General features: G+C 42.8%; 2 protein-coding genes across 4 annotated transcripts; both read right to left on the reverse strand.

Annotated features, from left to right (window-relative positions):
- Nucleotides 1–35: 35 nt before the first annotated feature.
- On the reverse strand, nt 36–8,815 carry zfyve27 (zinc finger, FYVE domain containing 27). 2 transcript variants are annotated; one of them, XM_041933496.1, is made up of 13 exons: nt 8,518–8,815; nt 7,111–7,342; nt 6,908–6,978; nt 6,613–6,799; nt 5,979–6,074; nt 5,714–5,826; nt 5,509–5,627; nt 4,910–4,981; nt 4,348–4,368; nt 2,865–3,006; nt 2,655–2,701; nt 2,456–2,537; nt 36–2,284 (listed from the first exon to the last, which is right to left on the reverse strand). In XM_041933496.1, exons 2-13 carry the CDS (start codon nt 7,338–7,340, stop codon nt 2,214–2,216), a joined length of 1,251 nt encoding a protein of 416 aa, XP_041789430.1. In that variant the 5' UTR covers nt 7,341–7,342; nt 8,518–8,815; the 3' UTR covers nt 36–2,213. The 2 variants fall into 2 exon arrangements, with proteins under 2 accessions (XP_041789430.1, XP_041789431.1); XM_041933497.1 differs by lacking the exon at nt 4,348–4,368 and having other exon boundaries at nt 37–2,284.
- A 2,052-nt stretch (nt 8,816–10,867) lies between these two features.
- LOC121604472 (zinc finger protein 263-like) lies at nt 10,868–15,018 on the reverse strand. 2 transcript variants are annotated; one of them, XM_041933990.1, is made up of 4 exons: nt 14,362–15,018; nt 13,330–13,659; nt 11,698–12,322; nt 10,868–11,307 (listed from the first exon to the last, which is right to left on the reverse strand). In XM_041933990.1, exons 1-3 carry the CDS (start codon nt 14,930–14,932, stop codon nt 11,718–11,720), a joined length of 1,506 nt encoding a protein of 501 aa, XP_041789924.1. In that variant the 5' UTR covers nt 14,933–15,018; the 3' UTR covers nt 10,868–11,307; nt 11,698–11,717. The 2 variants fall into 2 exon arrangements, with proteins under 2 accessions (XP_041789924.1, XP_041789923.1); XM_041933989.1 differs by having other exon boundaries at nt 10,868–12,322.
- Nucleotides 15,019–15,300: the final 282 nt, after the last annotated feature.

The following is a 15,300-nucleotide window of genomic DNA, read 5'->3' on the forward strand; positions in this document are numbered from 1 at the left end:
GCAAGCAAAAGCCTTAAACCTGCATTAAATTACTTTATTTTTTTTATTTTCAGTCGAACAATATTTGTGGCAATCAGTGTGTTTGCCACAACCAGCAACACCCTTCACATTACAGTCATTTTGAGACATCAATTATATAAATTATTTGTAGGAGCCTTTAAAGTTTCTCTCATTACCAACCAGACATCACTGTGAAATTTAATAACTAAAGACTTATATTTAAACTTGAAGTCTTTAGTACTGTGTTATCTTACAGTGAAAGCCATCTATCTGAATTTATGTCATTTGAATTTTTATCTTTGAAATTTCTGAAAAGTTAATTAAAATCTCAACAATTTAAAACAGACATAATTTTTAGGGGTTACAAATTCAGGCAGCGTCACGTTTAAAAAGAAAAAAATATTGAAGTTGCTCAAATCCAATGAGTCATTTTTGGACCAAAAAAAGTACAGTCAAGTCAACTAGACCATACTTACCACTTGTGACTATAGGTTAATCAAATCATCACAGTTTATTTCAATAATAACATATCTCATCCATAAAATAAGGGCAATATATACAGTATGAATTATTAGGTCAAATAATAACTTGCACTTTCTGGAGGTTTAAATTAAATATATTAGATATAGTAGAACAATTTATAGTGACAGTTTATACATGATTACAATAAAAGCAAAGCAAACAATTACAATCATCTGTGTCTGACTCATGATTAAAATCATTTTACCACCAAAATCCACATTTTGGGTTGCAAGGCCTCCACATTAATTCTTTTAAGTCCCGCTTTCAAGAGTGTGAGGCTCTGATAACAATTTCAGCTGGCTGCTCAGTCCATTCGAACAACTTCAATCCAGTTGGGTCGACTTTGATCCAGTTAGAGGAAACGCAGGGGCTCCAGGGACTTCAAGCAGCTTTCTTGACTTTTTGGCTGCTTTACTCCAAAAAAGCTTATCTGACATATCAACACAGGAAAAATGACGACCAAAATGAAGCGCCAATTTGATCATTACATGTACACCAAGCTGGTCCACTGAACAAACCTGTCCAAATGTTCACAAAGCCTGATTCACCACCCTCCAGAACAACCTCACTGGCAACTTGTCAAAAAAAATGCAATGTGATTCACTGCAGGCCATGCATTTTCAGTTTACTGCCATGGAGTTATTGTTTAATGGCATGTCATATCTGCTCCCCTCATGTCTTGTAAGCTCCTCTAGCTGGTGGAAACACTATGTAAAAAAAGCAAACCTCAAGTTAGTGAGGTTTCCACTTTTTCAGTGGCAGAACTGCACCTAAAATCAAAGTTTTCAGGTAAATTAACAAAAGCTTGTATATTTATCAACTCGAGGTCTGATAAATAATGTGGATACCAACAGGCGGAACATGTGGATTGTAGTGGCAGCAGACATGACTGGTAAAATAAGAAGTTAACCAAAAACACTGTCCCCAAAGACTTGGACAAAGCCAGAGCTAATCACATGACATGACCAACCTGTGCACACTGTGGCAATCAAAGCCAAATGGAGAGCTGCTTCTTTTGGTCGTGCCTCCATTATTTTGTTCATCTGAACAAACCAAATTCACATTGCGAGCCTTCGCTCACATCATCCCCATTTATCACCAATCTAAGAACATGGCAGTTTAAACAGTGCTGGCCTCATTCTTGTTCATACAGGAAAGTCCTCTGAGCAATACAGTACAGGTAAACTGCTACACAGGGCTGAAGATAACAACATTGAAGTGGAATTGACTTTATGGCGAGGGAAAGCATGTATGCAAGAGCAAAACCACTGACGGCCTAAGCTTATTTGTATCACCCGACAGCACGAGCCGGATCCCAGCCTCTACCCTGCATGCTTTGCACCTCCCTCTGCACAGCAAAGGGAAAAGGTCCTTTGATTTTGGAGCCATTGTGCTCTGTAGAAAGTCTCATTGATTCATAAGGGCCAGTTCTTCATTGAGAGTTGAAACAGGAAATATTTAACACATTATAGTAGAAGTCCCATAAGAAACGAGAGTAGCTGAGGAGGGATGCAACTGGTAAAGATATGGGGGGTTCTTGGTGTTCAACACGGGAGGTATCTTGACAGACAGAAGTGCTTAACTTGAAAACCAAGGCATGTGTTAGGGTTTCAGTGACTTGGAGTTGGCCTCGGGGGCGAACAGTGAATGACCTCCTGCTGGCCACTAGGACACTAAACCGGCCTGCCACCTCATTGTAACTTGATGAGAGAGGAATTACAGGCAGCACAAACAAACACAGTCTCTCTCTGGGCCTCCGGAGCTGAAGGAGAAACAATAAGAGAACAAGATCAGAACTCAAAGCACAGACCAGTAAGGGAGACAGAAGCAGTATATTGTGATGTGACATGATGCAGCGGTCATAAAATTTTAACAATCTGTCTAAAAATAAAATGTCGGATTGATGCAGTTTCTCCTCAGTTCCCCTTCGCACCTGTTGCGCCCATGCATGATCTCAGCACTTTGAAGGAGCAGCATCGGGAACAGAAGCTGTTGCCACAGTTACTGCAGTTCCTCTGTAATAAATAGAGACATCGCCTTGAAGCTTGTGCCAATAAAAGACAAAATTAAACATCATGATGACGTGATGCCTAAATATATCCCCAATTCCTGTCACAAGTTTTCAGTCTCACCCTTTTCTTCAGCACTGAGAAGACGGCATTGCAGCTAGAACAGTTGCCTTGGAGAAAAAGACAAAGGTAAACAGGATTATGAGTTATAAAATAAAATGCATCTGTTCAGAGCTAGCATATGAGACTACCTCCGAAACACTCTTCTTTCATCACAGAGGTATAATGAGGAGAGGAGGAAATAAACCAGCGAATGAGTCAGAGCAGACTGACCTGTGCTGGTGGTGGGGTAGCGTTTACGCAGTTTCTCCGTCAGTTTGGACACCTTGCTGCGTATTGGTTCGTTGCGGCTCAACAGTCCATTTTCAGAGATGGTGTCATACTCTGGAGGTCCGAGAGGCCCGTCGTCATCCTCCTGAGGGAAGGAGGCACAAACAAAAAGGCATCTAAATGCTGTGTAAGCTCCACTAACTGGAGTCTGAAAACCTGGCCAAGAAACAGAGCCAAGCTCAGCGACAGGGTTGCATTGGATAAAATTCACTGTGATGATTTTAGCCAGTTTGACTAAAAGAGCTTTGGCAAATAAATAAATCATGATGATGGCCACTATGACAGGACTACTAGAAAGATAGATGGGAAATGCATGTATTTACAGGAAGAATACATGTACAGTAAGCATATTCATACAGCTGTACTTTATCTATCTGCCAAACATAAAGACACCAAACCCCCTGAGGAGATAAAAAAAAAATAAAGTGCATCATTCCATCCTTATAATGCTGACCCTAATCTATCCATCTTCCTACAATTATATCTGTATATCTACTTACATTTATATCTGTATGTACCTACATGTTCCCAGAATAAGCCTTGGTAAAAGGCGTATTCTGCACATTCTGGAAATCAATGGCTACACAGTCAGGTTGGTACAACCTTAACCACTGAAAGGCACAACAACGAGTTAATGAGATGGTACAAGAGGACCAGAGAGTAAGAGGACAAAAAAGAAGAAGAGAAAGCAATTTGTTGTGCCAAAAGAAAATTATCAGACCCATCCTTGACAAAAAGGGTTTTCAGGGAACAGGACAACTCGTTTCTGCCAATTTGCCAATTTGAAAAGGCAACAGTCAGCTACGCTGAAATGTAAAGTCTGCCGATCACAAACTCTTAAGATATATGTGCTATTTGGCAGCAGCTCTTTTATGGAACACATGCTGTAATTAAATACAGAACATGCCTCAATGCAAAACGCTTGTTCATAATGTGTTTCAATCAACACACACAAGCACTGCAACACATTAATGAGTCCATCCTACTGAGAGGTTTTGAGGAAGGAAAAGCTGATTTCACTAATGCAATATGTCTCATGAACAATGCCGGTCATGCAGACTAGATGTGAATGAGCACCCTACATGATGGGATTATCATTATCACTATCAAATAATTCTTGCCAAGCGAACAAGCACATGAATGGATGGATGGATGGATGGATGGCACCGGGAAATCCACTTACCACTAAGACCAAAGGGGTTTCCTAATCAGGAAGCAGAGCGACACATGAGAACAATGTTACCCACAAACACTGATATTCAGTGTGATTACACAGGAGCATACCCATAACCACGCTCCACAGAGCAAAGCAAGGACTACACCACAAGGCCACCAGCTTGCAACACATGAAGTTGTTGTTCATGTGTCAAATAGTTCTACAGTAGAAGTGCACTAGCCTCTTCTAAACAGAGGGGGCGATACTCACCTGCAGGGACATTGAATGCTCCTGAGTTCAGAGGACAGCACAGGGAAAAAAAAAAACAGGATGTAACAGGACAAAGGTCATGAGAGGAGGATTATTCTCACAGTGGTGGAAAGCTCCAACAGCTGTGATTCAAAAATGTAATGCAGAGTTTTTTTCCACTCACGTTTATCATACAGTGTCTTCAGTGTCTTTACACCCTGCTACTTGTTAAACATTTTATCCTGTTATACATCTCATTTATGATTCATTAAATGTACTTTTTTTTTTAGTTTTGAAATGTCTCATTTACATTACATGGTACATGATGGTCCTCCATGTTGAGCTCAGTGTTCAGCTCATCCTGTTTGGTATCTCTACCACTACAATACTGCATTACAGACAAATGTAATGTGATTACTGGAAGGTGTCACTTTGTGGCTTGTTACCCCCACCACTGAGCAGAAAAGAAAAGAAACCTCAGAGCGTTACTGTGAAACAACTAATTCCAGAATTAAAAGGAAAAAACTGTGACATGAAAAACTGTGATAGAAAAGAGTAAAATTAAGTTTAGAATAGTATTTACCTCAATGGCATCCTTGAATTCATCATCAGGCTCTGCCTCCTCAGCTTCCTCCACACTGCCAGGAGACAGGTCCTGTCATCAAACACACACACACACACACACAAATATTAATATATAAATACTGCGGACAGTTCCTGATTTCCTGGCTGTCACAGGATCAGCACCTGACTCATCGCTCATCTCATCATCTGAGATGCTCAATAAACAGGAGGATGTAACTAACTGTGGGATGATTAACTGATGTTGTTGAACCATGATCCCCTTTGATTATTTTTTTCATTTTGCAGCACATGGCTGCCTTTCTGTGATCCAGAGGCCTCCAAGAAGATAAAGTCACATTACTCTGACCCTCTGTGCACGCCTTTGCTGGAGAATAAAATCCCAGCTCCATCAGCGGTACAAAAATGGTTCTGTGGATGGTTGGTGCAAATCTGTGCATGGATTGACGTTAATGGTACAGGATAAATACATTGAGAGCATGGGATAAAGTGGATAAGAAGCTTACAACCATGGTTGGGTTTAATGTAAATCACAACCACTAAATCCTTCAGCTTTCAAAATCCACATGCATTTTTCTCCACCGTGGTCCTTCTGCTCACCTCCAGGCTAGTCGGTGTGGGGGTCCTGTCCAATAAGTTGCCCTGGTCCTGTTCTTCACTCACCCCCTCTGAGGCCTGGGACTGGCCCATGTGGAACAGCTTCCTAAGGTCCAACAAAACTGAGAACAACACTTTACTTCAGCTATATTTTCTTCATTCAGACTTCGTGTTTACCCTTTACTTCGTCCAGGCAGGATGAACTAACCTCTGCAGAAGTCTCTGTTCCACAGGAAGATGGCGCTATTGAGCCCAGCGAGCACCCATCCCACAGGAGCCACGTAGAGCAGACACACCAATATTACCATCCCTCCATAGAACCTGGAGGGAGACATTAAACATGTCAGCTCACAGTGAGACAAACCATATGAGTGAGTGAGTGAGTGAGTGTGTGTGTGTGTGTGTGTGTGTGTGTGTGTGTGTGTGTGTGTGTGTGTGTGTGTGTGTGTGTGTGTGTGTGTGTTGATGCAAACCTTGATGACTTGTTGTGATTATCCCAGTACAGGACCTTGTAAATAGCTTCTGCTGACAGGCAGGCAGAGGACAGCATGTCGTCCAGGTGCTTCAACCTGGTGAAGACGGGAAACAAAAGCACACCCACAATCTGTAAGAACAAAGATACAGGGCGACCCACAAATACTGTGTACAAATGTCACATACACACATGTGGGTACAAGCCACAGTTTGTAAATCTGTTCCAAAAAGGGCAACTAATTGATATTTTTGTCAGCTACCTCAGTTAGTCTAGTTATTATCTTTAATCCACTCATAACATGTTTATTTATTTATAAATCATTTACTTAATAATTGTAACCCAAAGCTGTTATTTTTTGAACAGCTTTGCAAATGTTTTATGTAGGAAATGAATTAAACAAATTTGTGAGGCCTTGAGGCTATTATATCGTGGAGAGTAGCCAAGAAATTGTGAAGCTGTGCCCAACAAGTTTGTACAAATCACTACATCACTAATGTGGAGGTGAAAAACACCATGACACAGATTGAGGTGTTGTGAACAGATTTTTTTTTGTAACAGATATAAATTCATTATTCATTCATTATTTGCAGCCCTGCAACACATAATCCCATTCCCTGCAATGTCCATCTTACAGGTCTTTGACTTCCAGCATGGCCTCCTGTTTGGTGAGATGAACTGTCTGCAGGTCTCTGCGGTGCACTGCGTGGTAATGCCTCTTCTGAAGCTCAGCTTCTGAGGCTCTGCCCCCACACCTGTCCTGCAGGTAACCCAGGGCAGCTGGCACACACAGAGCCACCACACCCACTGTGAACCAACCCACTGATACCAGAGAGGCAGACAAAACAGCAAGTTAATCAATTATTCAAGTGTCTTTCAAAACACCAAACAAAAGCTGGATCAATATTAATGCCTAATGCCTCATCTTACCTTCATTAACGGTGCAGAAGAAGACATTGAGAAACACACAGACGAGCAGAGAGCACACAGGCATCTTCCAGCTGAGGGGGAAAAAAACACAAATGACACTGAATACTCCAATACAAATATGGCTTCCTGCCATTGCTACTCAAAGCAGAGAGCAATTATATGGATCATGCTCAAACAAGCCTCAAACAAACACTTATACGCACCCGAGCAGGAAGCGGGCCAGCTCCACTGCATCTGCAACTGGTTCTAGAAACAGAGCCATTCTCTTATAGGACACAACCATGTTGAAGAGGTCAAAGTTTGGAGTACAGCGCGGGCTCCCCAACTCAGATGCATCTGGAGATCCGGGGGTCTCTTTAGATAATGTGTGTACCAGCTCCCCCCCTTCCCCTGCACCCTGTGAGGGGTCCTGGGACACACCGTGCATTGTCATTCCTGTGCAGAGACAGGGGAAAAGAAAGCAGGCAGGATTCAGGATTCAGAGGGTGAAAAGACAAAAAGATTGACTTGCTAATGTCGCAGCCCCCCTAAAGAAACATACTCTGGATCTCGTCAAAACAAATTTCACAATTCGGCCCCGACTGAGACCGGACTGGCAGACAAGAAAAGAAGGTGGCATGATTGTAGCATGGCTCTGTACCTCTCAGTCACACACACATCTGCTATTTTTACAGCAGCTGAAGTGAAACAATGCAGTAATCCAGTCTATTATCAGGCCAGTCAGACTGAAACTGTCACTGAAAAGCAACTGCAGAATCCTGCTGCAGTGAGTACACTATAACATCACAGTTAGGTCTGGTTACGGGTGCAACACAGCCTGCAGTCTATGTGATCATGTTCATCTTATAAAGACACTTAACATACAAATACAATACTCAGTTCACGTGAGAATAAGCAGCAAGTGTCTCTTCGTTCCACACTTGTTGTGGAAACCATGGTTTTAGGAGCACAAACTTAACGCACACTTCTGACCCCACCCAACAGAGGTGCAACACGTTTAAACAGTCCAAACAGAGGGCACCTATCATTTCAGCCTTTTTCAGCCTGATGATAAGTTTACCTCATTTTCAGCAATGGATGGTATCTAATACAAATACGAGTCGTGCTACTGTAAATGGTTGCACATGTTCATTTGAACCTCTACTTCTTCAAAAGTGAACTGAATTCTTTGAGTGTATTTCTAAACGCGTCAGTGAATCAAATAGAGACTAATAGGATGCATTGAAATTGACATGCTGTGCTCAAGATGACGTTTTCAGGTAAAGCTGTCAAATATAGTTTTCAACAGAGCTACTTACACTTGTACTATTCATTCAATACCTTATTTTCAACATAAGTAATCCTAACTGTGACTTTTTTAGAGTGCACATCCCAGACCATCCTCCTTTAGCAACACCGTGTGAAATTAAACTGTTTATGGTGACCGTGAACAGGCACGGATAGGAGCACCTGAGCGCTACCTCCTTAATTTAGCGCTAAGTGCTGTGGCCTGTGAGATGCTGTCAGACGGTAAAGTTAACTTAGCTCGCTAACAGAAGGAGGCTGTATATACATTATTGCTATCTCAGCCCAGCTAATATTATCTGCAGGGTATGAAGGAGAGGAGTTACCGCGAGCAGATTGTCCAACAACAGGCAACCTGTGAAGCAGCAGCCGCGCTGTAAAGAGCTCAGGCGTAACTAGCGAGTCCCAACGAAATCATCAGCCCGGAGGAAGGAAGAGCCTCCAAATTCAACCGGCCAGGTCAACATGACAGCAGCCTGTCCTTCAGCATGAGCATGAGCCTGTCAGAACGAGGCGGGTTTTTAAACTGTCAGCAGAGAAATCCTGCGGTTAAATCTGTTGTTTTGTCTGTGGACGGCTGGTGGTCCCAGCTAGCTTTGTTAGCTCCGTGTTGTGCTGAGAACGTCCGCTTCCTCGTTTAACACAGGCCAAATAGCCGATAACAGAAAAGGGTCACATGTCCGATGCAATCGATCACAGAGTAGGAGCTGACGTGACATCCTAAAATTACATTTCGTGAGCTCCTTTCCGTGTGGAGGACGTAGATATGGATTAAGTTGAAAATGAAATAGAAATGGATTTCTGGAGGCTTTGTGAAAGTCTACTTCTAACATGAAACAGTTCACTTAAGGTCATGTTTGAAAAGAAATTTTCTGCTTTTAATATTAAAAATAATTGTGTCTCATATTGGTTTTCCAAAAAAAAAAGTGTAATTGACTTATTAGATTTAAGGCCAATCGTTCTACATCACTCAAAAATTCTAAATCCATAAATATTCAAATAGCTTTAATATTAAATATTTTAAATTTCAAAAGTTGAACTACTAAATAAAACATCTCCTACTTCAGCGTCTTTTAGTTTTCTATGTGCGCTAGAGGCTTCAAGTTTTTACACCAAGTTGCATGATGATCCAAGATTGATTTTCAAACTAGCTGTGATTTTTCAAAATCTTGCTTCTATGTATGTAGAAAAAATTGGGTGTGGTGGAGTATCCCCTCCCCCTCCATTAGTTGGCTGATGTGCCCTTGAGCAAGGCACTTAACCCCCAATATGCTCCCTGGGCGCTTGAATGCAGCCCACTGCTTCTGCGTGTTTCACTGCATGTTGCTTGTTGCATGTGTGTGTTTCAATCAGTGATGGGTTAAATGCAGAGAAGTAATTTCCCAGTTTGGGATCAATAAAGTAAATTTTTAAAAAATGAGCTTTGAACTCATATTGAAGGTGAGCCCCCTCCAGCATGTGAATGTGAAAACAGCCTTATAGTGTCAAACTATATATATGTCATTCTGCACAGTGACTTAACATTAAGAAAAACACAATTTTGATTAGAGGAGTCTTAAATTATCACCAGGTAGTAATGTAACATTTTGTTGAAAGCACCAGTTCAGTTACAGAAGAGCTCAGCTGGAGGACACCTCAACAGGGCACAGGGAGGCCACGCATTCCCACACAGCAATAGTTCGTTCACACTGATTTTATCACTGACAGTACAAGTGAGAGCCCTCTACTTGCTGATAGGGCCTCGTGACTGAGTGAAAAATCACAGCTTTTGCATGACAACATGTGCCCGTTGTCAAGCCTACAAAGCTGACCCTTTGACAGTCAAAACACAGGCTTTGGGTGAAGTGTCGCTGAGGTTTAGAGTGGAGCTCATGAGTTAAAGCGCTGTTTAAGTCATTCAGTGGACAGACATGTTCTGCAGCTGCTGGTGAAGATTTGACAGCAGTTGTCTTCTCTAAAGGAATTTGAAGCTTTGATTTCACACCGGAGCACACAGGCAGAGAATAAGAAGGAGAGAGGGAGCTAATCAAATACTAACACATGGATTAAAAAACAAAACAGGAATAAATAAATACTATTAATGAAGAAGAGTAATGGGAACCTTTGATGATCTGTGTGAATGATTTGTTAAGCCTTAACGAAACGGAGCATACACTAACCCTTTCTCAGTGAGACAGGGAGGAATGAAATAAGTTACCTTGGAGTTTTCATAAATCCATTGTATGTGTTATTATTCTGCTGGTGATTGTTGCGTAGATTTCAGGAACCACTGTTTGTTGTGTCTGACAGTAATGTCTGGTGAACTGCAACTGTAGTTTCTTTACAAGCTTTACATGTTCTCATGTAATGATACATGATCTTTGTCACCCTCTACTGACAACTCTGACTGTCATCTCCAAGTCATCTTTCCTCTCCTGATGTCAAACCTGGCTGCTGTTTGACTTAGTTCACATGGAACAACTGACTTCTTGAGGAGGACTGGGACTCTACAGAACCTGTTGTTGATCTGGACCTGGGTGCATCCTCAGTGACTATACTCGAGTAAATGTACTTTGTTACTTTCCTCCTCTGATCAAATTAAAATTAGCTTTCAGCCTGTAGGCTCTCATTAGTCATATGTACACTGGTACAGTTTAACAAAGCTGACATACTCTGTCCACTATCTGAGGTATTTCAGTGTGTTTTATTCATCAAGTGAAATTAATTTCCATACAGCGTAGTCAAAATAAGATGGATATTTGGAAAGATTAGGCACACAAACAAATGAGTAGAAAAAACAGATTGCCATGAATAACACAAGCTGATTTTTAGTAACCATCGTAAAAGAAGTTAGAAAAATGGCACTTGGAATTACACATTTCATATCAATAAGTTCTACTGGGCCATCATATACAGGCTGGAGCTAACCTTTGTGACTGATCACACAGCTACAGTATCCATGCTTTGTCTTTCTGCTGGGTCCGGTTCTACTGATGACAGGACGCTGATTCACAGGACATCAACACTGAAAGGTTTGACCTCAATACGATGCACATGACTGTTCCTTTAACTTGTTGAGTTGCTGCTTTCTGGGTGATAGTTTGTGAAAACGGTACCTGCTACTTCAAGGGGAAGACCTGGTAGAGAAAGATGGAAACAGTTCAGACAGAGGACAGACTGTTACGGGACAGTCAGCTATTACCTGACGGTTTGGTTAACGTAGAAGCCAGACTATCAGTGAAGGTGAGTCTGGAAAATCTCATATCATCATTAACCAGTACATATGATACTACTCTGAAATGAGAATGCCTCCTCGTACTAGTCAAATCTCTGGAATGTTGTTGCACTTCTTATTTTATGAATAGATAGCTGGAACTATAATGCAACAGATTGTAAATGCTACTGACAAACTTTTTCTAGCATTGAAAAGCACAATTCATGACGTTGTGGGTGCGTACAAGGGATACATCAAAACATATTATACATATAGAGAATTGCATAAAATCAGCAATTTACATCTCACGCACAAAATGTAATCTTGAAGACCTCAACACTGTTGAGTCCCACTCTCCTGTAGCTGCTTGCTGTGTGACCGCTGGTGGAATTTAAGCCCCCCACAGTTTCTGAAAGACTTCCCACACTGTCCGCAGATGTAAGGCTTCTCTCCGGTATGGATACGGAAGTGCCTGGTCAATGCCCCAGAGTGACGGAAACACGTGGAGCAGACCGAGCAGGTGTACGGTCTCTCTCCTGTGTGGATGCGAAGGTGAGTCTTGAGGTTCTCCATGCGGTTGAACTCTCGGTTGCACACCGTGCAGCGGAAGGGGCTGCAGCCCGGCGGGTAAAGCTGCAGCCTGGTCCTCCTGCTTCCTGCTGCGGGCTGCCGACAGCACTGCTGGAGCTTCTGCTGACACTGGCCGTAGTGCCGCCGCAGCAAGCTGGGCAGGTGGAACGTCTGACCGCAGGACTTGCAGGCGTAGAGGACGGGGTGGCCGGGGTTGCAGCTGGTCCGTGCATGGACTCCATAAACATGTGGAGGGGCTTCTGGGATGGGAGCTGGTTCTGCCAGCTGGAAGATGTTTGGGAACTCTGAGGAGAGGGATGGTCTATCTGCGGGTGGTGGGAGGTTGGTGGTCAGATTGGGAGGATGAGCTGTGTAAAAACAAAGAAAATCACACATGCAGGGGTTGAATATTTTCATCTAACTTTTTCAGAGAAACAGAGAATCTTGACCAATATGGCAGAAGAGTCGACTTAAATCAGCCATAAGGATACATAGAAAATATACTTCTATGCAGTAAATTAGTATTGAGGCCACGATACTTATTTGATTTGGAAATTCCTTATGACAAAACATTTAACAATTTAAACAATAGACTTTTTAGTTTTTCAGAAGATTTGCTAGTTGGGCAGCTCTCTAAATGCTAACAGGAACACGGTCCAGCTAGCAGCCAAACTAGAAGTGAAGATGCTGTATTTTGGCACCACCACCTGAAGGCGTGAAGGTGATGCAGTCTGACAGTCACAGGAATACAATACAAACTGGCTGCTAACATGTTGGTTGTACAACTGATAAACACTACAAAGACAAATAATAAAAGGCCTTGGTCTCGTGGTAGAATTTGTTTATGAAATATTCACTGCTTATTCTTGAAAGTGCTCTGGTGACGTCAAGGATAAGATGCCCTTGCAATAACAAGACACTCAATAGTCGGATAGATAACAGGAAGGCTTAGGCCATGATAACCTTCCACATTCAGGAATATGACCTAAAGTGAACTAATGTCTCTGGCTGGACACTGTCTCGAAATAAGTGGGTGTCTGTCACATCTGCAAGAGTATATAAACGAATGTAGGCAGCAAAAGACAGGACGTTGCTGTGGACTTGTGTATGTGCTGAACTCAGTGAATAAAGTCCTGCTCTGGCTGCCTCTGCTACTGCTTGTCATCAGCGTCGTTTCTCTCCACTACAGTCTGAATTCAGTTTGATGGACATTTGATCACATGCAACATTAGCATAGACATCTTTTATTATTACTTACTGCTTTTGTACCATTTCATTTCAAACAAACACATTGTAATTAAGCCCAGTCGAGTGAACCTCACTTCATCTGAGACTACTGAAGTTTGTTTCAGGCCCTCATCATTGCCCTTCTTACCCTGAGCCAGCCTGGTGCAGGACACGCGAGCATTCGAGTCTCGGTTCTGAATATGCAGCCCTTCTGGTTTCCACTCCTCCAGCATTTTGGACTGGGCTGCTAACATACACTCTGGGCTAAAATCCTCCACTTTGACGGAGACTGAACAGCAAGCTGAGCCATCCATCTCCTCCTCTGGCTTCTCCTGCTTCACTGTAACCTGCTCTGAAGTGGCCTCGTCACCCCCACTGGGAGGTGGTGACATGTCGCTGTCTTGGGCTGCCACTCGACATGGCTGGTTTGTGCTTTCTACCTTTACCGCACATGCATGGGACATCTTGTCAGTGACTTCTGTAAACAAAAAGACCACAGGTACACACCATGAGAAAGGTAGCATTGGACAGTTGACCTTTTTCTATAGTATTACTGGAACATAACATAGTATTGATTCTTATGAACTCATTGCATCAGAAATCATTGCTGGTGTACATGGATCACACGACTTCAAGCATTGCAAACAAAAGAACCTGACCCTACTGTTAAAGACCAGCGATAATCTCAAAATGCTGCTGATGCTCCTCAGTCTGCTCTTAAATGAATGATTGCATGTTTTCACCGGAAAAGAAATTTAAAGCCTTTAAGTCATCTGAGCTTTCAAAATAAGAATTAAAATAATCCATTAATCAATTATTTGATTTGATGAATGTCATGGATGTTTGCTCCAAATTGTAATTTTGCTGGGTTACATGCACTAGCATGAGCTAACAGGTGTCTCAGCCATTATAATAGCTTCTAAGTATTGGAAATAAAGTGACCCTGTGTGTGCAGCGCAGCCATCCTGGCTGTCAGTAACACATGAAGTAGCAACTAGTGTTTGTCACTACAATTTCACACTCAGAGGTTTTGCAAAACGTGTGAAAACATCTTGCCACCATATGTGAACATTTAGTTTTTGTGCGCACATTGCATCTGATCCAAAATGTATTATGTATTCTACTATACATGGAGTGATGGGGGAGAGTGATCCTGCAGAAAATAAACACTGTTACGTACCAAGAGTCAAGGCAGCGACAGCACCACTATTCTTCTGTGTGTCTGAAGCAGCGTCACTGACATGCAGTGTCCTCACACCGTGGCCTGATCTCTGCTCTTCATTTCTGCTCACATGTTTATGTTGGGGGTCAGGAGGCTGGTCTGCACGGCTGTGCTCACCCGGGTCACCCCTGACCTCAGCGCTTCCCTGCACATTGCACGTTTCGGGATCTGGGCTTTCTGGGTTGCATTTCGGGTGATCCGGCAGATCCGTTTGGTTGGTGGCATCCAGCAGACGCCTCGTAAGAGGGGAGCTGCCCCCTCTTTCCTCCTTACGCGCACAGTCCAGCATGGCTTCAGCTCTCTGCAGTCTTTGTCTGAGGGACTGGTTCTCTCGTCGCATCTCTTCATTGACGTCTCCTGTCGCCTGACCCACAAGCTTTGTCACCTCCTGAACTGCGATCTCCACGGCCACTTCAAATGCTCCATGTATCGCCGCAACAAGCTCCTCTTTCAGAGACGGCGAAGCCTCGTCTCCGGCCGGTTTTGTCCCTGATGGACGCTTTTTGCCCCCTGTCAGCTGCGGCTCCATGGTGCCTGCAGAGGCACTTCAGCTCTGTAACGATTCGGTAATATTGGGCTCTTAACAGGTACAAGAATTTCTGATGTGGAAGCCTTGCGGCGATACAGCCTGTTTATAATAAAGCGAGAGGTTTCACTTCCGCTTACAGCTTCTGCCGCCTGGTGGTGCGGCGATGGAACTGCACCATTTAATACAGAAAAACAAAACTGGCAAACTGTTCATTCAGAAAGTGTATTTTATTTACAAAAAAGGGTTCAAACGACACGTTTAACAGCAGGCATACTGGCTTTAACCAGTGTAAACAACGTTTCAAGCCCTCATCCATCAGCCACGGGTTTTATACTGTTCTACATGGGCAAGTATCCAACCAGAAGGCC

The sequence above is a fragment of the Chelmon rostratus genome, chromosome 3 (genome assembly GCF_017976325.1).
Source record: "Chelmon rostratus isolate fCheRos1 chromosome 3, fCheRos1.pri, whole genome shotgun sequence".
NCBI classification, from domain to species: domain Eukaryota; kingdom Metazoa; phylum Chordata; class Actinopteri; order Chaetodontiformes; family Chaetodontidae; genus Chelmon; species Chelmon rostratus.